At 41.9% G+C, this 24,200-nt stretch overlaps 1 protein-coding gene across 1 annotated transcript in view; it reads right to left on the bottom strand.

Moving 5' to 3' along the window:
• YTHDC2 (YTH domain containing 2) overlaps nt 1-24,200 on the bottom strand; it is a 1,963,388-nt gene that overhangs the window by 554,391 nt on the left and 1,384,797 nt on the right. Inside the window, exon 23 of the mRNA XM_044059160.1 lies at nt 20,586-20,858. Coding sequence (XP_043915095.1) covers nt 20,586-20,858 — 273 coding nt within the window. The remainder of the gene's footprint in view (nt 1-20,585; nt 20,859-24,200) is intronic.

Here is a 24,200-nt window from a genome sequence, read left to right on the forward strand (position 1 = left end):
TAGACCTGTTCAGTCTGCTGAGATCCAGAATGGGTCTCCAGTCCCCTGTCTTTTTCGGTACCAAAAAGAACTTGGAGTAAATTCCGGATCCTTGCTGGTCTGCTGGGACTGGCTGGATGGCCCTCTTTTTTAGCAGTTTTGAAATTTCCAGTACTGCTTGATCCCTTAGCGTGGGTGGGACATCTGGAAGGGATCTCTTTCTTTGTACAGGGGTGTGGATGAAGGGAATTTTGTAACCCTCGGATATGATAGACTGTACCCATTTGTCTTGTGTGAGGAGTTGCCAGGCTTCTGGGTACAGTGACAATCTCCCCCCAACTGCCTCCGAAGGTGGACAGTCTGGCAGCCCCACAGGGGTGCTGGAAGGGTTTGTCAGCGAAAGATTCCCTGCTACCCTGATTCTGTGGACCCCCTCTGCCCCTCGGACGGTGTCTATTATTGTTCCCTCCTCTGCCCCTGGAAGGAAACTCGCCATGTGCGTCAGGCAGGACTCCCTGGGGTTTGTGAAACCACATTTTTCCACCCTTCTGACCTTTCGGGTATGGTCTAGATGGAGTAGAAAAACGGACTCCCACTGAAGAGAGAGTCTTGCCTTCCTGCTCACACCTGGTAAGTGTATCCTTCACCTGTGGTCCAAACAAAGCCAAACCATTGAAGGGGTTGTTGGTGAAGGACGCCTTAAAGGGGTCAGCAAAGTTGCACAACCGCATCCAGGCATGTCGTCTCAAGGCTACACCTGTGCCTGCAGCCCTACTCGCCCCATGGGCTGCATAAGAAATGAGCCGTATGGAGGAGTTAATTATGGAGTTAAGGGTTGCCAGCTGGGAGTTAATCTTTTCCTGAGACCCCGCAGCAGATGGATCCTGAAGGGTATCACCCAATTCCTTAAGGATATCCCTTTGAAGGCGGGTGAAATGGCACAGGTAAGTTCAGCGACCGCATGGAAAAGGTCGCTGAAGAAAACATCCGCTTACCATACCTGTCCATTGTCCTAGATTCTATATTAGGTGGATGGACAGGGACAGAAGGATCAGCCAACTCCTTCTTAGTGGCTGCTGCAACCACCATGGCATCAACCGGGACACCCTTCGTAAGAAACTGTTTGTCGGACGGGGCTGTAATAAACTTTGTGGGCCTACAGGGAGTTAGTTCCACTGTGTCCAGGGCCATCCACGCCTTCCGAGCCAACACTTCCATGAGTGGGACGAAAGGCGAGACACCCAGGAGGAAGAGGGGCGAGAACCAAACGCATCCAGGTACACAGACTCGTCCTCGGAGGGGTTAAGGGCAGTCCAGTTCCCCTTCTGCCTAAGGATCTCAAGGATGTCTGAAAAGGAGACATCCTCAGAGGGGGACCTTGGGGACCCTTCCGAATCCTCCAAATCGGTGTCTGAGGTGACTGACTCGGGGGAGTCAACATGTTTCCTCTTACATTTTCTCTTCCGAGGGGGCTCCTCTGAATGATCAGGTGAGGCCTCGGAAGAGGAAGACACACCCAATGGGGCTACCTGGAGCTTCTGTTCTCCACGCTTGGGGTCAGGAGGGTGAACAGAGACTGACGTAGGCACCATGGGGGGAGGAGCCGAAGGAGCCGATTGTGGTTCCGACCCAGGAGTCAGTATGCTCCTCATGACCTCGAAGGCGCCCCTATAGGGCAGAGAGGAAGGTCCCTGCTCCGAAGAGATGAGAACCCCCCCCCCGGCACCGAGAGTGACGGCTCAGAGGCCGATGTCGGGGCCGAGCTCACCTGCGCAGAGGCACCGAGAAGGAGAAAGGGGTCGGACAAGGGTCCGATGCCACTCGCCCCCTCGGAGCCGATGAGGGAGTCTCAGCGCCCGGATCCCTCCACGGACGGAACCAATGAAGAGATCACAGCCGACGAAGGAGCCGAAATGTGTGGTATTGGCTCCGACGTACCGATTCGAGCCCCAATGAGCTCCGGCTCCCAACATAATGGAAGAGTCGGAGGAAGAATTGTTGAAGATGCAGGGATAGCCGCAGTCTGTTGAGAAGGGCTAGTCAACATTTCGGCAAGTGCCTGCAACTTTAGGAGTCTACTGACCACCCTCTCGAGGTCGTGATCAGAAAAGCCTGGAAGACCGAGAGGAATGTGACCTATGGCTCTGCTCCAACTGTAGTAATGGAGATCTCGGAGCCGAATGAACAGACTCCAAAGGGGGAGATCTCGAGCGTTTTCGGCTCAGAGAAGGGTCCGACACTACAACAGGAGCCGACTGAGATCTCAAAGTGTCGGTTCCAGCCGGAACCAATGAGGAGGCAGTAGCTCCGCTTGGCGACGGCTCCGAACAGGGAGCCGACGGTTTGGCGGGCTTGGAGGGTTTACCAGATGAAGGCTTAGTCAGGGACCCTTCAGGCTTAAGTAAGCCCCTCAAAATAAGTTTGTTCCTATGCTTCTGCAGGACTCTCAGACTGAAGGTATGACAGACCGAACAAGAGTCCTGCAGGTGTAGAGGGCCCAAACAATACACACAAGTGTGACGGTCTGTCAGAGACATCTTCTGACAGCATGAGTGACACTTCTTGAAACCTGAGACCTTAGTATCCTTAGACATAATGACACTATAACAGGGTACCAAGGAAATAAGTAACTAGTGCCTAACACACAACACACACTCACTAGAACTAACACTACAATAATATAGTAGTAATAAGAGTAATAATACTGCTATAACAATATACAGTTAACAAGACTAGTAGAAATATAAATATATATAAGAAAAAACTAACTCTACCCTAAAGGGTGGGGGAGGGGGGAGGACTCTGAAAACTATTAGCAAAGAGAGTTTCTAAATGGGATTTCTCAAGGGATCAGAAAGGGGACACTAAGAGAAATATATCTAACAAGAAATAGCTATTTATATATAAATAAACTTAGTAAAAAAGTTTTATACGACCTGGAGCCGGTAAAAACGCAACCTCATAGCTGAAGCGGCAAACGAGATCTGGGTATTGGATGCCTAGCATTGTGGGATATAGGGAGGGCCTCAAGCCAGTAAATAGCTCTCGAGCTTTGGTATAGGCAGAGTCAGAGCCGAGGATCGGCTCCGAACCCCATCCAGCAAGAATGAAGGCGAGATTGACAACTTAACATTGAACACTTAAACCAGAGATCAGAAAAAAATAGTTCTGTCAATATAGTATGCGAGTTGTCTGTGGACATCTAAGGTACGGAGAATCATTTCTCCATCATTTTAACTTCAGAAAAGAAAATGGGGATATGGAAAGTTTGGCTTAAAGTTAATGCGGATACCACTTTAGGCATAAAAAGAAACCCTGTCCCAATGGCAAATGAGACAGAGTTGACCCACCATAAAAGCTTACAACTTAGATACCCTTCTTGCAGAAGTCAGAGCAATTAGTAAAACTGTTTTCCACAATAAGAACCTGAAGTCAGCCAGATTAACTGGTTCAAATGGAGCAAGTGTTAGCTTCTCTAACACAATATTATGATTGCAAGGAGTTGCCAGTGGTTTTCTTGAAAGCCTCTTATGCAAAACCCCTTTAAAAGAACATTTTGATATGAGATTGCTACATGAACCTTAATACAGGCATAAGAAAGGCTATAGGATAGTAACTCTCACAATTATTGTACAGCCAGAGAACCAGCATCCCCAAATGGGTTATGGTTATGTTTTGGCACCAGCTGGAAAACCCTTTCAAACTGCTAATGTGATTTTCTAGTATCAGGCTTTCTTGCCTCCGTTAGTACCTGCGGCATGTCCTCATTAAACAGGTGTCTAAAAGGAAATAAGACCCTATCATTCAGGCAATCAGCTGAAGATGACTGATGTCAAGATGGATCAAACACCCCTGTTCTTGTGTGAGTAAATTAAGTCGGTTAGGAAGCTTGTGGGAATTGCCTCTGGCCTTTTCCAAAAGGGAGGAGAACCTCGGCTGCCTGTGCCAGAAGGGAGTCACCACAATGAACTTAAGGAAACTCATTCTGAATCTTTAGACATACCCTGAATATTAGTAAAAAGGGTGGAAAAGCATGTACGAACATTCCTGTCCTAGCAAAAGAAAAGGCATTTGTCTTCGAGGCCATCTTGCATGGAGTCCTGGAACAGCATCTTGTCAGATGACTGTTCAGAAAGGAGGCAAAGAGTTCTACTTGAAGAACTCCCCACAGATCGATCATATCTTGGAAGACCCCTGATCAAGTTTCCATTCATGGGAGTCTTCCCTGGTCTTGGTTAGCTTTCTTCCACACAATTATGCTCTGACAGAATGTATACTGCCTGTGGAATGAGACTGTGCTGTAAAGTTATATCCCAAGTTAACATGGCTAGTTTGCAAAGTGGGTACAACCTGGATCCCCCTCGTTTGTTGATGTACATATGACTATGGTATTATCTGCAACCACTTGAGGAGGACCTGGGGACCAAAAATGATTCAGAGAGCTGAGTGCTTTGATCAGGACATGCATCTCCTTGATATTTATGTGAGAGCATCTGTCCTTGGTGTCCCATACCACTTGTACTTTTATCCCTGCAGAAACAGCTCCCAAAGCAAAGTCCAAGGCATATGTGATGACTGACTCATCCTTTGGAGCAGGAAAGAGAAGGGGAGACCTTGGATTTATGGATATCTGCTGTCTCCACCAAAAGATTTCTTTTCTGACAAACTCCAGCCCTGGGATTTGAAAAGATAAAGGGTGTTGATGCTCGGGTCAGAGAGATTTCAGATACCACTCTATCCTTCTCATGTGGAGTCTTGCGAGGGGTATCATGAGAATCATAGATATCATGAGACCCAAAATCCTGAGGTATTCCCTTATAGTGACCAAAGTCTGAGTGGAAAGCCTTAGAAACAGATTTAGTTAATTTTTTTCCATGTGGAAGAAAAGCTCTTTGAACTGAGGTGCCTAGCAGACACTCCAGGAACACAATCATGTGTGATGAAGTCAAAAAAGACTCTTGAATGTTCTCTTGGGATCCCAGCTTCTGTAAGAGATCTCTAACCCAAGTGACAAATTCTTGAAACTTTGAAAAAGATTCTGCAAAGATAAGCAAGTCATCTAAAAACAGAACAAATATGTATACTCTGTAGCCTGCAATGAGCTGTAACTGGAGCCAGACACTTTGCGTACATTTCTGGTGCAGTGGATGGTCCAAAGGGTATGGCAGAAGACTGATAATGAGATCTAGACACGCAAAATTGTAAAACACTAAGTGTGGATGAATAGGGATGTGATGATACGCATGTTTTAAAGCTAGTGTCACTAGGAAACTTGAGGAAGAAGGGGTACCAGGTTGTGAAGTGACAGAATTTAGAACTTGTGCACTATCACAAATTGGTTTAAGAAAGATGCATCTAAAACTAGTCTCCAAGCATTTTTTTTCTCTGGGTCTAAAAAAATCCTTGAATAAAAACCTTTTCCAAACTCGGAAGAAGGAACTGCCTCTATTAATCCCTGAGACAACATATGTGGAAGGACAGGGGGAAGAAGAAGAATGAAATATTTTCTCCAAGTTGCCTTGATGAATGATTTTTAGAATCCATTTGTCTGAAACTATCTGTTGCAGAAGACAGAAGTCGAAGTGAAGATTCAGAATTCCTGGAACGGGCTGCAAAGGGTGGGGGGGGGGGGGTTCCCTTAAACAGTCATTATGAGTAACTGAATTGTCCTTGGTTTGGAGGGGATTCCAGAATTACTCTTCAGACCTCCTTGTCATTTCTTCTTAAATGTACATTTACCAGCATTTTGCTGAAAATGTTTGTTTTGTTTCTTGGCAAAACTGGATGAGAGATTAGAGAATTCCTAAGAAAATTGGGGTTAAAAAATCTTAGATTCCCTGTATAAGATTACTCCTCTCATCATACTTTTTGATAACCTCTGCAGCAAAGGAACCACAAACTAAATCTCTGTCCAAAGGAGAATTTAAAATGATTTTTTTTCACATAATCTGAGTGGCTCTGACAATGTAGCCAGGCAAACCTCCTCAAAACAGTGCCAGTGGCCATAGCCCTGGAAGAACTATCAAGTTTCGTATACACAATTTAAAACAATGAGTTGTGACCTGTAAAATGGATGAAATTAAACAATTTAAAGAAGATGTTCTCTCACAAGAAGAAACTGCACACAAAACATTCATCATGCATACAAAATTAGTCTAAATAAACTTTAATATTGTAGCCTGACAATTCAAACTTCTGAAAATCAGAGTTGCCAAAGCATACACGTTCTAGCCATAATTAATTTTCCCATCCTTGGCAGAACGTCTAAGATTGGAATTAACTAAATGTTTAGCATCAGAATGATTAACAAAAGCTTTAACTAATGGGTCAGGTAGGAATGAGTATACAGAAACTTAAAAGATTTATGAACTTTATACAATCTGTCTGCCTTTTTAGGAAAAATGCCAGCAGACAGACGGAGACATCCTCCAAATCTGGAAGCACTGGGGAAACGGGTGAAGGTTATGGAAATTACATCTAACAGCTCATACTATTTTCTGAAGGACTGAGAAACCTCAGTATTCTCTCAATGAAAACAATATCACACTCTGGAAATAGTTTCAAAGGAGGAAAGAAAAAAAGTCCCACAGGGAGAATCAGGTACTGTGCTCTCCTCTGAATGTGAATCAGAAATATGAGGAGAAAAATCTGCATTTGTCCACTTTATTTTCCTGTTCATATTCAAAATCTTGAACATCTACAGGAAAAGATGCATTCCTTTTTCTTTTACCAAAAACATCTAATAAGAAGGATCAACAGCCTAGATTAGACCCTGAGCCAGATCTAGTAAAGTACTCCAGTCCAGAGAAATTTGACGAGGAGCAGATACGTGTTTAGCTTTCTGTTTCTATTACTTATAGGAGAGGCAGGAATATGAAAGATTTATTTAGAACCGGTCAAGTCCCTTGCTCACAGGTTCACTTTGGTATGTGCAAGTGTGGAATGTGTAACTAGTGCCATAAGGTCAGAACAGGAGATGAATTCGAAGTAAAGAACTTCAAAATGAAAGTTAAAACTAGATATAATTGTAACTCAAAAGCTATAGTATATCTAGCTATTTGTGAATCATGCTCTGTTTTTTACATAGGAAAAACTGAGAGGAGATTTAATCACAGAATTTATAAGCATGAATATGCTATTAAAAATGAAATCTTAACAATGCCCTATCCTGTCATATTCATGAAAATGTTAGCCATTCATTTAAGTTCATGGCAATCGACCATGTGGAAACTGATGAAAAGACACCATGGGGTACCGTTTTAGAACTTAAAGAATTAAAATAGCAAATAATTTTACAAGCGGATAGCTGGCCAGGCATAAATGACAGAGTTTCAATTCTCCCAGTTTTGAAATTATAGGCACTTGAAAGAAGGAAGATAGATAAGAAAAATTAATGTTGCTCCTTTCTTAGTTATTTTAGTAGATACAGTTGATGAATCTTTACCAATATATGGCGAAGGAAAGTGTTTCATAGTTTCTTAACACATTTTAAATAATTATGCATTTTTGATAAGTTAATAAGTGAATAATGTGATGATGCTGTTTTAATTTAATGTATTTATAATGTATTTATTTTGTATTCATTATATAACATACATTTTATAGAATAATAGTGGATTTTACTTAAACATGAACCCCTAAAATTGCCTAAGTGCTTCAGCCAATTAGAACTTGAGTGTGAATATTTAAATGTTAGAAATGCACTTGAATGTTGTCTGATGAAGTTTACATTGATAAACAAAATCGGTAACCTGCTATCTCTTGTGTGCGACGTTGGTGAATTTTTTGTCCTATTAAACAAGATTTTTTTTCTATTTTGGTATTTCTGGATTTATTTGCTCCTAGGAATGAGCCATAGCCTGTGTGTCTTTCTGCAGTTTGTTCCAGCTAGTTTTTATGGCTTCAGGCACTGACCTTGATTCCGTTCAGGAGCAAATGGTTGTTTCACCAAAAGAAAGAGAGAACAAGATAGGCAACTTAACTGTGCTTATACTGCAGATGAGTCAAAGGCTTGACAAACTATACCACCAGATCGGCACTTTTAAGAACTCTGAAACTTGTGGAACTTTGAATGCATCTAGGGAAGGAATTTGTCTTTCCTGTGACTTTAATTCAACCCCTCAATGCCTTGCAGCAAGCCGTTCTGCAGATCATGTGAATGGTTTGCATCATGACGCTTTTGGTTTGGAAGAAGCTGAACAAAGAGTTGCGAGTACACGGAATGACAAATCTGTTAGTAGTAGTGCTGTAAAGAAGGAAATACCCTTTCTAAGAGTGGCTAGGGTCTGGACTCTCATTTACAGCGGATACAAGACAAAATACACCATCTTTGAACAGTAAGCTGAATGAATTTGATGACAAATTATTACGTTGTAAAAATTTACAGTTGGAAAATGCCTAACTTGGAGAATGTATTAGATTAAAAATTGTCCCTAAGGGCTTAAGGTTATGGCGTTTTCCAACAGGACTCAACCAAAACTCCGCTCTCCATCTTGAATTGTTGCAGTTATTTGACAAGTTTGGGACTGAGTTGCTGGACTTGCTAGTTAAGCATAATATTACAACAGACTCTATTTGAAGACTTGAATGGCTTAGATTAAGCTACTCAAGAAGACGCTCAGTATGACACCATGAAGTTTGAGCGTCTAAGGATCTACAACAGTATAGACCAGTATATTAATAAATTAAATGCTGGCAAGCTAAATAAAAATAGAGATTTGAGTGACTATGCTAATGGTTCGGCTTACCCAAGACCTCCAGGCTCATACAAAAAGGTTAAACACAATGGTGGCAATAACAATATGCGTTCCAACACAGCCACAGAGTATGAGCTTGAAGAGGAGGTAGCTGAAATTACAAGTGAGCCAGCTTTCTTTGAACTATGAGAAAGATTACCCTGAACTTAGAAATGAGCGGCTTAGAAATAAAGACAGTTCTTACGGAAAGCAGCAGTTTCAGATGGGGTTTCCCACAGTGGGGTTTCAAGGAGCGAGACCCAAAAACATGAACTGGAGATCATAAATGCTAGTTTTTTTGAAAGTTATGAGTTCAAATAATTCCTGTACGAGTCATGAATGTTTAGAATGTGAAGTTGCTATAGAAACTGAAAGTTCAATTAATGAAATTTCTAAGTTTTTGGATCACTCAAATGATGGTTTTGTACACCATGATGTGAATGAAAATGTGAGTAACACTGTGTCATTGAGCATGACTTTTAACAGTGAATGTGAGATAATTTATAACCAGCAGAAAGATTTTGCAGTGTACAATTACACAAATTTATGTACTGATGAACATATAGCTGATTTTTTTATCCAAGGGTATGACATTTGTACCTTTCAAAAGGTTCAGTATTACTGATACCATGCTAGATCTCAAGCTTTATGTAAGAAAATTAAATGTAGCTTTATTACATGGGAATCATGGACAGACCAGTAGTCATAACCTATATTCTATCAGTTCTATGTATAACCCTTCCTTTACATCCAAAGCTTGTAGTTTATGAGAAACTGTGCGAATTGGATCTGCACAATTTACATAAACATAAAAACAAGGGTGACAGCATGAATTTGAGTAAGGATGAGTCAAATATTTTGAGGTACTTAAAGAACGGGAATGTTAGAATTATGAAACCAGATAAGGGGGTGGGCTGCTTGTAATAGATATTGATGTATACAATAATAAAATGCAAGGTATTTTAGAAACTGACAGTTATAAGAAAGTATCCATCAATGAGTTGTACAGGGCATACAAGAAAATATATTGTCGATTGACTATCTTTTTGGAAAAAAGAATAGATATCAACCTTTACAACTACCCAAACATTCTAACCCCTAGGATTCCAGTGTTCTTTGGCATTCCTAAAATCCATAAGGAGCTTCGTGACCCCAGCCATAGGAGGCCCCTTGTGGATGGTAGAAATTCTATAATATCTGCATGTGCCCAGTAACTAGATTACGAACTTAAGACAATATTAAAGAAGGAGGGTCAAATTTGTAAGGATTCCTGGACATTTTTACAGCACATTAATAAAACAGAATATGATGTGGATGACATTTTGGTCACTGTTGATATTAGAGACCTGTATATGTAATTCCACGAGATATTGGCTTACATTGGGTTAATGCATTATTGTTAGAACATAAGGTGGACCATGACAAAATAAATCTTATAATGGAACGTTTAGAGGTAGTATTAACAAAAAACTTTATATCATTTGATAACAAATATTACCTACAATTAATTGGCATAGCCATGAGATGGGCCTGTGGGGGAGCAAATGCCAATAGTGTCATGGCATACTGGGAAAGGAAATATGTCTTTCAATCAAATATCATACCCATACAAAAGTTTATTACGTTTCAGGATGACATCAGCATAATTTGGAAAGGATCCTTAAATGTTTTAGAAGAATTTTTAGAGTACATTAACACTACAACTACGTTCGTGCACTGCACTTGGGTAGTAAACAAGGACCATACGGACTACTTAGATGTGCATTTGTTTAAAGATGGGACTTATGAAGCATATGCAACAACAACTTACAGAAAGAAAACCTATTCAAACTCTTTCTTACACTACAGCAGCTCACATCCGGAACACCAAAAGAGGTCAGTTGTAAAAGGGCAATTGGTGAGAGCTGCTCGTATGGTGTCAAGACAGGAAGATTTCTTAAATGAATGTTCCAATTTGAAATCTATGTTCCTAAAAAGGGCTTACCCGGCATATTTAGTTAATAATTTAATAGAAGAGGTCATTAGAAAGAGAGAAAATGGACACTTTAGGCCCATCATTAATAAAGAGAAAAGACCAAGTGAATTACCATTTTTTGGAGAGGGAGTTGTACAACAATCAAATGGCCTTTCTGTTAGTTCATAGTTGGATCATATACTGCTGGCCTTGTGGTATACATTTGAATGGTTTTGGCCGTGCATCAACCTACCTGCATAGCATCATGTTTGGTTGTGCTTTCTGTTAGTGATCTATCTTTTCATAATATAACAATAGAGGCTAAAAGTGGTTTCACAAGGTCCTTGACCATTACTTTCACTCATGATTTTCACACATTAAGATGGGTTTTTAATAAAAATTGGGAAATTATGAGAAAATACTTAAACATTAGAACTCGCTTAGGTGACAAACCTGTCATTACCTATAGGAGAGGCAGGAATATGAAAGGTTTATTGAGAACTAGTCAAGTCCCTTGCTCACAGGTTCATTTTGGTATGTATAAGTGTGGAACGTGTAACTGGTGCCATAAGGTCAGGAAAGGAGAAAAAATAAAGTTAAGAATTTCAAAATGAAAGTTTAAGCTAGATATAATTGTAACTCAAAAGCTATAGTATATCTAACTATTTGTGAATCATGCTTGTTTTTTACACAGGAAAATTGAGAGGAGATTTAATCAGAGAATTTATGAGCATGAATATGCTATTAAAAAACGAAATCTTAACAATGCCCTTAGCCTGTCATATTCATGAAAATGTTAGCCATTCATTTAAGTTCATGGCAATCGACCATGTGAAATTTATAAAAGGACACCATGAGGTACCAATTTTAGAACTTAAAGAATTAAAATGGCAAATACTTTTACAAGCTGATAGCTGGCCGGGCATAAATGACAGAGTTTCAATTCTCCCAGTTTTGAAATTAAAGGCACTTGAAAGAAGGAAGATAGAAAAGAAAAATTAATGTTGTTCCTTTCTTAGTTATTTTAGTAGATACAGTTGATGAATCTTTACCAGTATATGGTGAAGGAAAGTGTTTCATAGTTTCTTAACACATTTTAAGTAATTATGTATTTTTGGTAAGTAAGTGAATAATGTGATGCTGTTGTTTTAATTTAATGTATTTATTTTGTATTCATTATATAACATACATTTTATAGAATAGTGGATTTTACTTAAACCTGAACCCCTAAAATTGCCTAAATGCTTCAGCCAATTAGAACTTGAGTGTGAATATTTAAATGTTAGAAATGCACTTGAATGTTGTCTGATGAAGTTTACATTAATAAATGAAATTGGTAACCTGCTATCTGTTGTGTGCAACGTTGGTGGATTTTTTGTCCTATTAAACAAAATTTTTTTTCTATTTTGGATTTGCTCCTAGGAACGAGGCATAGCCTGTGTGCTTTCTGCAGTTTGTTCCAGCTGTTTTTTCACAGTTTTCTGTTTCTCTTTGACAGGAAAAATACAGCCAACAGAGTTGTTAATGGCAACAGCAGTTTCCTCAGGGATGGACACAACATCCTGACTAAACAGGGAAGCCTGCCCTGCTACCTCTCCAAGAACCGCCAAAAGTGGTTCTTCCTTGCCCACTGAGGAGACCCTAACAGCTGCAGAAGACGTGGCTAACTCCCAGTCCACAGTGGCTGTAGGTGCTACACCTGAGGGATCCAGGGTAAAAAATGAATGGTCTGAAGAACCAGCTTTGGCCACACCAGTCACCCACCTATGGCTAGGGCAAACTGCTAGTCTGCTGTTGTGGCAAAGGCTGTTAGCTTAACTTTTCTTTTTCTGGCTGGAAGGACAAACCATGGGAATGGTAGTTTGTTCCATGGTCAAGTTGAAAATATTGTTTTTTTTCCAAGGGAATACAAGCAGCATAAACCAGTAAAAAATAAAAGTTGTTAAAAGTCATGTTTCTCGGAAAAACACAGTAAACAGCACTTTAATACACTTTGCCAGCCCCAAAAAGTAAAAAAAATTTTCCATACGAAAAAAATCTTTTCAACTACTTCTGACTACTTTTAAACTGAAAGGAAGAGAGTGTGCTCCCATTTAAAAGTACAATTAAGTCTAGTGACTGCCCCTTAAAACACAAACTCCTTGATTAAAAACAAGTTTCTAAAAAGTTGAGTACAGTTCAGCAACAGATTTATTTTTTATGTGGAAGGTTACTCCCCAAAAGGACTTAGCTGTCCAGGAAAGAAACAGCACAAGTTGACCACTCTCTTCAGCAGCAGGAAATCCTTGAAGGGCTTGGCAAACACACCTGGGATTTTCAGGCAGCTCAGCTTGAGCTGCCTTCTGGTTTGAGCAAATGGAAGGTGCCCTGAAACCGTGGAAGTTGGCCAGCTGATACATCCTTGGCAGGATATATACCATACAGCTAAGGCTACAGCAGCAGTGATCAGTATGAAGAACATATAGTGTACACATTCGTGCATACATAAAAATGTTACAGAGGAAATTATAAGTAGTCACAAATGCAAGAATCTAAACAGTACAGAAAAATATTGAGATAATTATGATACCATAAAGAATATATTGGGAAAGAAAAGAAAATAATCAAACTGCAAAAGGGTATGTAGGAAGAGTTACTTGTTTTACTCCCTTGTTCAGACTTTTGACATCAAGATATCAGACATGTCTCCCATTAACAATTGTGGGATTCACTTCTCCCCCAATGGAAAATGTATAAAACGACAGGGCAACAGACAATATCATACTGCAACTGATGCTGGGGGGTGTTTTACTTGTATGCCCTACCCTAAGAAATGGATGAAAAGTAAAGACTCTTACTTTACTGACAAAGGATAAACTTGGGTAAGACCCTGTCATCCACCTCTTCCTTCCATTCTCAACCCTTAAGAACCTGCTGTTTTTAGCAACTTGTACACATTCTATGATTAGCACTCATGAACAACTTTTATAATATAATCTCCACTGAGGCTCCTCACACTGTTACAAAACTTGTAAATGTGCACATAATATATAAACCCGTACCGAGCTGCCTTATACTCTTAACTTTCAATTTTACTTTGCACTATTACTAGCATTGTAGAAACAGTTTTGGACTGTAAAAATCTTTTGTAATCTGTACATTTGGAATGCTTGTATCTCTCTCTCTCTCTCTCTAAATCCTTGCTTAATTATGATACATTTAACTTGTACTGTTAACTTAAATCCCCAAATCAAGGCTGAAAACAGTCAGATGGCCAAAATGCTTAACAATTTAGTCAAAAAAATAAAGATGAAAGTGTGCGCAAGCAATCATGTCAGTTTAGGAATAAATACACACTCATTTGTTGCTGTGCCTACACCCGTTCCAGCTGTTTTTCCCCCTGTATTTTTGTCCCCATTCTACCATGACACTAATGCCTTGCTCATTTCTCAGTTTCCCTTCATCCAAGGACACCAGGAGATGAAGGCAAAAAACAGGGATTGCAATTATCATTCAGAACTGTATGGAAGACATTTTGTATGCTCTTAGCACAATTTGTGCAAGCTGGAGAGAGACAGTACAATTGTGTACACTTAACCATAAATGTAGATGTTCGAGTGTATTCACTGTTGCAGTCATTACAGTTGGGTTATCCTGCTGGCAAGCTACCCTCAGTCGGCCTGAATTCCAAAGTCTAGGTCCGGCATCGGTTGCTGTCACCTCTTCCCTGACGTCAGTGCACCAGGGGTATAAAAGATGCAGCTGACGCCATTTTCTTCAGTTTTTCTTGCCCCAGATGTCAGGTGCCCCCAAAAGGGTAGGCTAAAATATGTCAATAAAACACGCATGCACCAAAGTATATATTTTGCCTTCATCTACAAGCAAATACACCACATAGGTTGTATAGACTAGAGAAGCACAGATAAATTCCAGCAAAGAAATGGGGGATGGCTTGTGGGTAACCTGGACTGCAACAGTGAATACACTCGAACATCTACATTTATGGTAAGTGTACACAACTGTACTATGTTCTTCGTGTTTCACTGTTGCAGTCATTACAACTGGGCTGAATCCCAAAGCTAAGGTTGGGAGGCTGGAGCTAAATAGCATTAGGAGCGGTTATTAGGCCCTGCAGAACTGCAGTGGCAAAGCCTGCCCTGGATTAAGTGTGCAGTGAACTCCAAGTAGCAGCCTCTAAAATGTCTTTGATTGGTACTCCCCTGAGGAAGGCTGCTGAAGTGGCTGCTGCTCTGGTTGAATGTGGCCTAATGCCCTTAGGTACTGGCTTGCCATGTTGTGAATAGCAGAAACGAATGCAGTGGCCTATCCACTTTGAAATAGTCTGCTTTGAGATAGCCTTTCCTTGTGTTCCTGCAGCATATGCCACCAGTAATTTGCTCTTTCTGAAAGCTTTGGTTCTGTTCAAATAGAAGCGTAGCTGTCTGTGTATGTCCAAAGAATGCAGAATTCTCTCCCCCTTATTCTGTGGGTTTGAATAAAAGGTAGGCAGATGAATAGTTTGCTTAAGGGCCACACTGGACACTACCTTAGGCATAAATGTCAGGTTTGTCCTCAGAGAAACCCTGTCTGGATACAAAATGATGAAAGGTTCCACAGCCATGAGTGCCTGCAGCTCTGAGACTCATCTTGCAGAAGTTATTGCTAGGAGCAGAGCTGTTTTCCAAGATAAAAAACTTTATATCAGCTGTAGCGGCTGGCTCAAAAGGAGGCAGGGTGAGTTTTTCCAAGACATAATTGAGGTCCCATGCAGGTATTGGTGATCTCCTTGGAGGCCTTACATTTTGGCCCCTCTGAGGTTCTGCCTTAACAAAGGATGAGAAAAGATTGGTGGCTCTGTATTGTAATGAGCCGAAATGGCAGAGGCATGAATTTTTATAGATGAAAAGGATAGGACTTTGTCCAGCATCTCAGTCAAGTATTGCAAAATCTGAGGGATATTTTGGTATAGCTGCGTCAATTCCTTGTGCTTGGTTCCAGGAACAGAATCTCTTCCATTTTCCAGCATAGGATTTTCTAGTACTAGGCCTCCTGGCCTCCAAAATGACACCATTCACCACTTTAGTGAGAGGTGTGTTTTGTATGACTACATTATCCGCCATGCTGCCACATTTAAGGTCTTGAGTTGGCTGTGCAAGATATGATTTTTCTGCTGGGACAGTAGATGAGGCACTTGAGGTAAGGTCCAGGTTGGGCATTGAGACAAGTTCCTTAGGACTGGATACCAATACTGGTGTGGCCAGTCTGGGGCAATCAGTATAATTTTTGGCTTCTCCTGTCCGACCTTTAGGAGTACCTTGGGGAGGAGAGGCAAAGGAGGAAAGGCATATACTGTTAAGTTTTTCCAGCTGAAAGATAGGGCATCCACTTTCCATGCTTGTCTGTGATAAGTCCTTGTGCAGAATCTCTTTAGTTGGCAGTTGTGAGTTGATGCAAATAGATCTATGTCCGGGCATCCCCATTTTTTTGTTACCATGCTGAAGAATTGTGGATCCAATTTCCACTCGTGGGGATCCATGAGGTTTCTGCTTAGTTAGTCTGCCAGAGTACTTATCTTTCCTGGCAGGAATTGTACCTACAGATGTACTTGGTAAGTCAATGCTGTGTCCCACAAAGTCATGGCTAGTCTGCAAAGGGGGTAAGAATGAGTGCCTCCCTGCTTTTTTATATACCACATGACCGTGGTATTGTCTGTCTTTATCAGTAGTTGTCCCGGATGAAGTAGGTCCTTGAAGGCTGTCAGGGCATTTTGAACAGCTAGCATCTCTTTTTGATTGATATGTAGATGCATTTGGTTTGCTGACCATGTGTCTTGAATACATCTTCCTGCCATGTGGGCTCCCCAGGCATAATCTGATGCATCCGTTGTTAATGTCTGTGTAACTGGGGGTAGAGTGAATGGCTGTCCCTTGTTCTGGTGAAAGGCTTTCGCCCACCACTGAAACTCCTGTTGCAGGCAGAGAATGAGAGTAACTATTGTTTCCAGGCTGTGGCAATGTTGAGTACTTTTTAGGTACCATTAAAGTTTCCTCATATGCAGTCTTGCATATGGAATTAGTAGAATGCAGGATGCCATGAAGCCCAAAGCCTACAGAATTTTTCTTGCAGATAACTGGGCCTTTGTTGCCAACAGTTTGAAGTAGGTAGTCAGTTGCCTTTGTTTGTCTGGTGTGAAATAAGTAATCTGGGCAGTTGTATTTAAGCTTGCACCCAGGAATATTATCTCTTGAGAGGGTACTAGTTTTGATTTCTGTTCACTGACTGTGTGCCCTAGGCATGGTAGTAATCTCTTTACAAACACCAGATGCTGTAATAGAGTGTCCTTGTTCTCTGCTTGGATGAGGCAGTCGTCCAAGTAAGGATATATTTGTATTCCTCTTTGTCTGCAGTATGCAATTACTGGTGCCAGACATTTTGTGATGACCCTAGGCACAGTACATAAGCCAAAGGGCAGTGCAGAAAACTGGTAGTGCATTGTGCCAGCTTTCAATCTGAGGTATCTTCTGCATGTTTGTCTGACTGGGACATGCAGGTATGCCTCTTTTAGATCTAAAGTCACAAGCCAAGCCTTCTTGCCCAACATGGGCAGAAGCTGCTGTAGTGTCAACATTTTGAATTTTGGAATATCCAGATATGTGTTTAGAATAGATAGGTACAGTATTGGTCTCCAGGTTTTCTCCTTTCTGGGTACCAAGAAGTCTTGAATAGAAACCTTGTCCCTGCTCTTGCTCTGGTACTTGTTGAATGGCCCTCATGTCCATGATGGATGAGACTTGTTTTTGTGCCTCTGCCCACTGATGTTTTGGCAGGTCTGGCCAACCGTTTGCCCTTGGCAGGGTATGGAAGTGAAACTTTTAGCCTTGTGACACTATGTTTAAGACCCATTTGTCCTGGGTTATTATGTGCCAATTTTGAGAAAAAAGTGCTAGTTTTCCCCCTAAAAGTGCTGCCAGAAGATAAGTGCTTGGCGCAGGCAGGAGAAAGTCATTGGGACGGTTTCCTGTATGGCTGTGATTTGTCTTCTCCATTTTTGGAGGTAGAAGCACCCCGTTGTTTAGACCTGTACGAACCTTGGGGCTGGGATCTGCCTCTAGGGTGTCTGTATCTGCCCCTTTGTGGCCTGCCTGACACCGGAAAGGACCAATTCTTTGTAGGCCAGTGTCTGCTAAATCTTGGTGGCTGTACCTGTACGAAATCCTTGACTGTTTGCATAGATTTAGCTTTGTCCTCCATTTTCTTTAACACCTCTTCTGCTTTAACACCAAACAAAACCTCATGCTGTAAGAGAGCATCTAATAATTTTGCTTTAACATGATCAGATAGATTTTGTTCCTTCAACCAAGCATGCCTCCTAATGACAGAACCCGTAACTGCGGCCCACCAGGAGGCCTCCAGAGAATCAAAACCACATTGCAAAGAATGCTTTCCAACCTGTTCAGCTGCATGCAATAAACCCTGCATTTCTTTGTTTTCTGCACATTCAGAATTTATCAACATTTTCTGTTTAAGCAGTGACATAATATATTGCTGATATTTGAGCATATGAAACTGACAAATTAAAGCCCTTACAGCCAAGGTAGCAGAAGTGTAAATCTCTTTTTCCCATCGGTCCAGTTCCCTAGAATCCCTGTCAGAAAGAGTAGGGTTTTTTGCTGTGGAAGCCTTGACCCCTTTGGAACCCTGAGAGATAGTTTCTGGGTCAGCAGCAGGGTTTTTGAAAAGGAATTTATGAGAGTCAGGAACCCTGTAGTACCTGTCCGGCTTAACAGGAAGTGGAGGTAAGGAGTCAGGGGTCAGACTAGACTCTGAAAATACATCATCTACAATGTCTAACACAGGTGGAATAGCTAGGGGGCTGTGTTGTGGTAGTAAAAGGAAGTCTCTGAGCCTTTTCTTAGATTCTTAATAATCTTGGCTCTTCCAGTGGAAATGCTCCCTCATGGTATGTAAAGTTTCCCCAAAAGAATAATCCTCAGGAGGAGAGGCTGAAGGGATAGATTTTCTTCAGCATCAGAATCCTCATAGGGAGGAAGAGAGTATTCCTGATCAGAAGAGGAATCAGATGAAATGGAAACCTGATCTGAAGATTCATATTCTGTCTCTTACCTAGGCCTCTTATCAGGAGGGGGATGGGGACCCCTGATCAAAGTAATTAGGACTTCGGCCATTTTGAGCATCTGTTTTTTAGGCATGGAGGCCTGTCCATGAGGCTGTTGTACTTGTTTCTTTGTCTTTAAAGGTGCTTTAGTCTTTGCCTTTGAAGCTGAAGTTGTTTTAACATATAACTGCGTAGGTCTGAAGACACCCTCAGAAGCCGATGCCTGTTTAGCGGCTCCGGACCCATCTGAGGGAATAGTTTCCGAAGGTCCAATACCTTGAGCTTCCAGCGGCCTGGTCGACTCCACATGGGTGTTGGTAGTGGCCTGCGAGTCTAAAGTAGCGGTCGTCAGGGGCTGCGAAGGCGCCTCACTGAGAACCGGCGAACCAGCGACTGGCTTAGAAGAAGCCTCGTCTTCGGTTTTGGACCCTGGATGCCTGTCCTTTTCTTTGCATTTCTTGTGAACTGCGGTAATCGGGTGGCTATCCGACGACATTGTATAGTTAAATCTTCTGCCAAAATAGTGAAATGCGAAATCGTACCGACGCTTAATAGTGCGTTGGTTAAATCTAGCACAAAACTGACAACTAGCAATGTCATCGTCAGGGCCTAGGAAAGGAATACAGTAAGAATGAAAGTCCTTATGAGGTATTTGCTTCCCACAAGAAATACAATTATTAACTTTTTCTGACATCGGTCTGGAGCAAGAAAAAAGTTTCCCCAACGGGGTACTTAGCTTTTAGTGAAGACCTTGGATCTGAAATTAGAACACGAAAATCTCAGGAGTCTGCCGACTGGCACTTGCAAACTGCTTTTGTTTCTAGCACCGCGCGGCATGAAAGACTGAAGAAAATGGCATTGGCTGCATCTTTTATACCCCTGCAGCACTGACGTTAGGGAAGAGGGAACAGCAACCAACGCCGGACCTAGACTTTGGAATTCAGGCCGACTGAGGGTAGCCTGCCAGCAGAATAACCCAATTGTAATGACTGCAACAGTGAAACACGAAGAACATCTAGAACACCAGCTCTGTTGGGGACAGTGTGAGTGCATGCATTTGCACATCTGCAGTCTGCAATTAGAAGGTTGTTGACTCCATGGCAGACTTGTGCCTCCTTGAGTCACACTTCCATGTCCTTCACTAAATGTCACTCTTGCTATAGAACTCTACCAACACCCTCTACCACAGGGAACCTACGCTGGCATTGGCTGCTCACTTCCATCTCTCTTTGGGCAGCTCCTTCAGTGCCTGAGTTACTAATCAAACCAACATCATCCGAGGTATAGTCAGGGTTAAAACATCGATGACAAACACCTAGCAAAATGGTTCGAGCTGCATAGCCTGCTGTCTACTGCTCTACTTTCCAGCACTTGCCAATAGCTGTTACTCAACCCTCCCCAAACGAAACACAGCATTACTTGCACTATGTTCAACCCCCTCCTTCCAGCTAACCTTTTGCAACTTGGCACTATTCAAATTTATATCACTGGTGGTGAAGGCAGGAATCATTCCTTTGGGCTGACAAGCCAAAAGCCATTAGCTGTCCTATGAAAGACTGCTACATTTAGTGAATGTTTTTTTCTTCTCATCCACACTTCTGATCCAATCAGACAATTACAATAAACAATTTTTGACAACTGATCAATAAAAGCAGCAATGCACAAAGGCTGAAGGCATTTGGCCACTGATTATATCCTACTATACTAGAAAGTTTCCTCACCAGTTACAATGATGTTGCATATTATAATGAGCTTGTCTCTGTTACAAAGCATTTCAAATGTTTAAGGATATACATATTACTAAAATAAAATTAACACATACCTGGAAAGCTCTAAGGAGAGCCATGTGGTCACTAAATGTCCCAGCAGTAAACCGTTTTCGGCAAAGCATTGCTGCCCTTTTCTGAGAAGCTTGTGCAGGTAGAACAAATGGATCCCTGTACGCTAAAGTGCATGCAATGGTCAGAATTGGATCAAGACATTTTAGAACTACTGCACACAGCACCATTTTTCCAAGGTGAGGTTCTACTGGTAGGTCAGCTAGGTGACAGCCAAGTTCTGTAAGGTCTTCCCAAGCATCCATAGCATCTATGGTCTTATGGAAGAAGAACAAAGAATCACTACAAAAGTCAAATGTACAAGTGTTATTAAAATTTGCTCTAAAAACAAAGCAATGCAGTTGTGTAATGCAACAAGAAACGCAGAGTAATACAAAGGTGTCACCATGAAATGCTCATAATCAGTGTTCTAGCTCATTTTGACTTTGCTGACTTAAAAGACAATCTGCACTTCTAATCAACCAGTTTCTTTAATCATTGCTGAATTAATAGCGGTTATAATTATGACCATATTTTCCAAAGTTTAAACCAAGAAGTTGCAAGTTACACCATTCCATCAAAGAAGCAGTATTCAAAGTATTCAACAGTACGAATGAGCCTAAAAAAAAAAAAAACACACACACACAAAATCAACTAGGGTTAGGTCTCTAAACATTCATGATAAAAAAAAAAAAATAGAAGCAGGTATTTCTTGCAGAAATACTAAACTGAGTTTATAGTTACAAAACTTCTACAATTAGTAAATGATAAAGGCATCGACACAAAAGCTCATGGTAGTAAAGCCTGCTTGGAGTATTCACCATAAAACACAGCTGTACCTGTAGATATTGGAATAACAGCACCACTTATACAGCACAGTGCCCTATCTATGGAATCAGCTGTAGGCAAACACTAAAATAGCTGCATGACCCTGGAGCAGTCGTTATTCCTCCCCATTCAGATGATGTTATCAGGGAGCTAGGCTGTAAACGGAAAGACAGCATGTGCCATACTTTAAGCAGCAACAGCACTCCAAACATATAGGTTCATAGGTTCATACTAGGCTATCTGCCCTGGGGCAATTATAAGCCTAGCCCGATTCTGTATGGCTTACGCCACCCCTTGATTTGAGTATACTGTGCCCTTTTTAAGGTTTAGTTTACTGTGCCTCTGCCTAATAGTGACACGGGAGTAATCCCTGGGACAAACCTAGGATCCCCCATCCACTTATCGAGATTCTTCTTGAAGAGATTCAGTGAGGTGCTCTGCCTCATATGAACTGGAATTTTATTCCAGAGCGAAGGGAGCCTCTGGGTTATGAACCTGTCCCTCCAGCAAGTTCTATTTATTTCTGTGCTGAGGTTCAAGTCCCTCGAGCGTGTGGCTCGAAGGGATTTAGATTTACTGAGGTGGAGCATGTCCATTAGTTCTGGATTTGACATAGCTTTGTATGTCAGGCATAGATCGCCTCGAAGTAGGCGGTATGCAACTGAGTAGAGCTGGAGTTTTTTTAACTGAGCAGCATATGGCATCTGTTTGAGACCCTTGATCCTCTTGGTGAGATACTTTTGGGGTCTTTCTAATTGCTGCAGGTGTCGGGTAAGGTACATCCCAAAAGGGGCATTGTATTCTATGATGGGCCTGATGAGGGATGAATAAAGGGGCACGATTACCTCTCTTGATCTAGATGTGAAACCCTTCGTGATGAGGTGGGCTATGTAGAAGGTCTTTCTAACCACTTTGGCAATGTGGTTTTCAAAGGAGAGATTGCTATCAACTTCAGTCCCCAGGTCCCCAATAACTTTCGCTGTACTTAATGGGTTTCCGCCTATGTGGTAATTTGTGGGCACATTGTTTTTGCCAAAGGGTATGACTATACATTTTTTGGTATTTAGCTTTAAACCATGGCGCTGGCACCAGTTATCTTGTCTCTGTGAGACCTTTTTGAAGGATGTTTGTGTCAGCTGGAGAGTTTATTATGGCGCCCAGTTTGCAGTAGTCTGCGAACTTGGTGAGCCATAGTCCTCCCACGTTTGCCTGTACCTCGGAAAAGTATATACCGAACAAGAGTGGTCCCAGGACAGAACCCTGTGGGATGCCACTTGTGACCGGTTTCGAGTCTGACATGGCTCCAGCAACTCTCACTCCGTGGGTTCTGTCTTTGAGCCAGTTTGCGACCCATCTTGTGACATAGGGGTTTATATTTAAGCTGGATAGCTTATCTATGATGCCCGAGTGGGGTATTGTGTCAAATGCCTTTGCAAGGTCCAGATAGGCTGTGTGGACTACCTTCCCTCCATCTATGGCTTTGGTGACTGTTTCAAAGAAGTCAACCAGGTTCAAAAGGCAGGATCTGCCCTTGACAAAGCCGAACTGGGTAGGATCTAGTGTCTGTTGGTCCTCGATGTCTTTGTTTATGAGCTCCATGATGATCCTCTCCATAGCCTTGCAGACTAAGCTAGTCAGGCTTATGGGGCGATAGTTTCCAGGGTCCGTAGAGGCTCCACCTTTGTGGAGTGGGACCACTGTTGCTGTACGCCATTCTGTGGGCACATATCCTGTAGTGAGGCTGAGATGGTATAGCTGTTTTATTTGTGGGATTAGTTCCTCTTGCAGTTCATGTAGGACGCAACCTGAGACGCCATCTGGTCCCATGGAAGCAGTGTTTTTTGCTTTGGAGAGGGCAGCCTTCACCTGAGCATTTGAGATGTTTGGGAGGCAGCCCTCTGCCGGGATAGATACTTGCTCTTTTGGGGGGGAGGGGGTGGAGAAGTTTCCATTGAACCTGTCTGCCAGGATATTGGCGATGTCTGTGGGTTCAGTGTATTTTTTGTCGTTTAGAATCAACTCAGAACAAGTCTGGGAGTTGCATCCCAGGTTTCTAACATAACTGAAAAAAGCCTTATGATTGTCTTTGGTGTCCTGTGCAATTTTTCTCTCTAAGCTGGCCTTGGAGGATTTTATTAGGGATCGTAATTTTTTGCTAGTACTGATCAGAGATGCCTTCCCTATTAGGGATTTTGCTTTATCATGTAGTAGCTTCCTCCTTCTGTTGTACAGTTTATTTATGGCAGGGGTCCACCAGACTGGACGCCTGCCTTTGGATGATTGGGTCTTGGTTTTGTTCGGGATAGCATGATCCATGCATTCCTGGAGATGTCCGTAGAATGCATTTATATAGGATTCTGCAGTTTGGGCTGTAGTTTCCACTGGCCCTGGGGCCTTGAAGGATTCCACTTCGGTTTTGAGAAGTGAGAAGTTCGCTTTTGAGAAGTTTTTCACTGTGGTTTTCTGGGCTGGGGGTGGGGTCGGGATATGGACATCCAGTGAAATTAATTTATGGTCTGATCTTACCAATGAGGGATATATTTCAGGTGTGGAGCATAGATTCCCCATGTTGGTAATGATCAGGTCTAGTATGTTGTCCCCTCTTGTGGGAGTGGAGACTAGTTGTTCCATAGCATTTGAGTTTATAATTTCCAGGAATCTTTGGGCTAAGGTGCTGGGGCTTGAGTAGTGCTCCCAGTCAATGTTTGGGTAGTTGAAGTCGCCCAATATAATAGTGTTCGGAGAGATCTTCATGTTCTCCAATGTTTTCAGGAAAGCCGAATGGGATTCCT

The sequence above is a fragment of the Protopterus annectens genome, chromosome 17.part0, assembly GCF_019279795.1.
Source record: "Protopterus annectens isolate FY-2018-M chromosome 17.part0, PAN1.0, whole genome shotgun sequence".
In the NCBI taxonomy this organism is placed as follows: Eukaryota; Metazoa; Chordata; order Ceratodontiformes; family Protopteridae; genus Protopterus; species Protopterus annectens.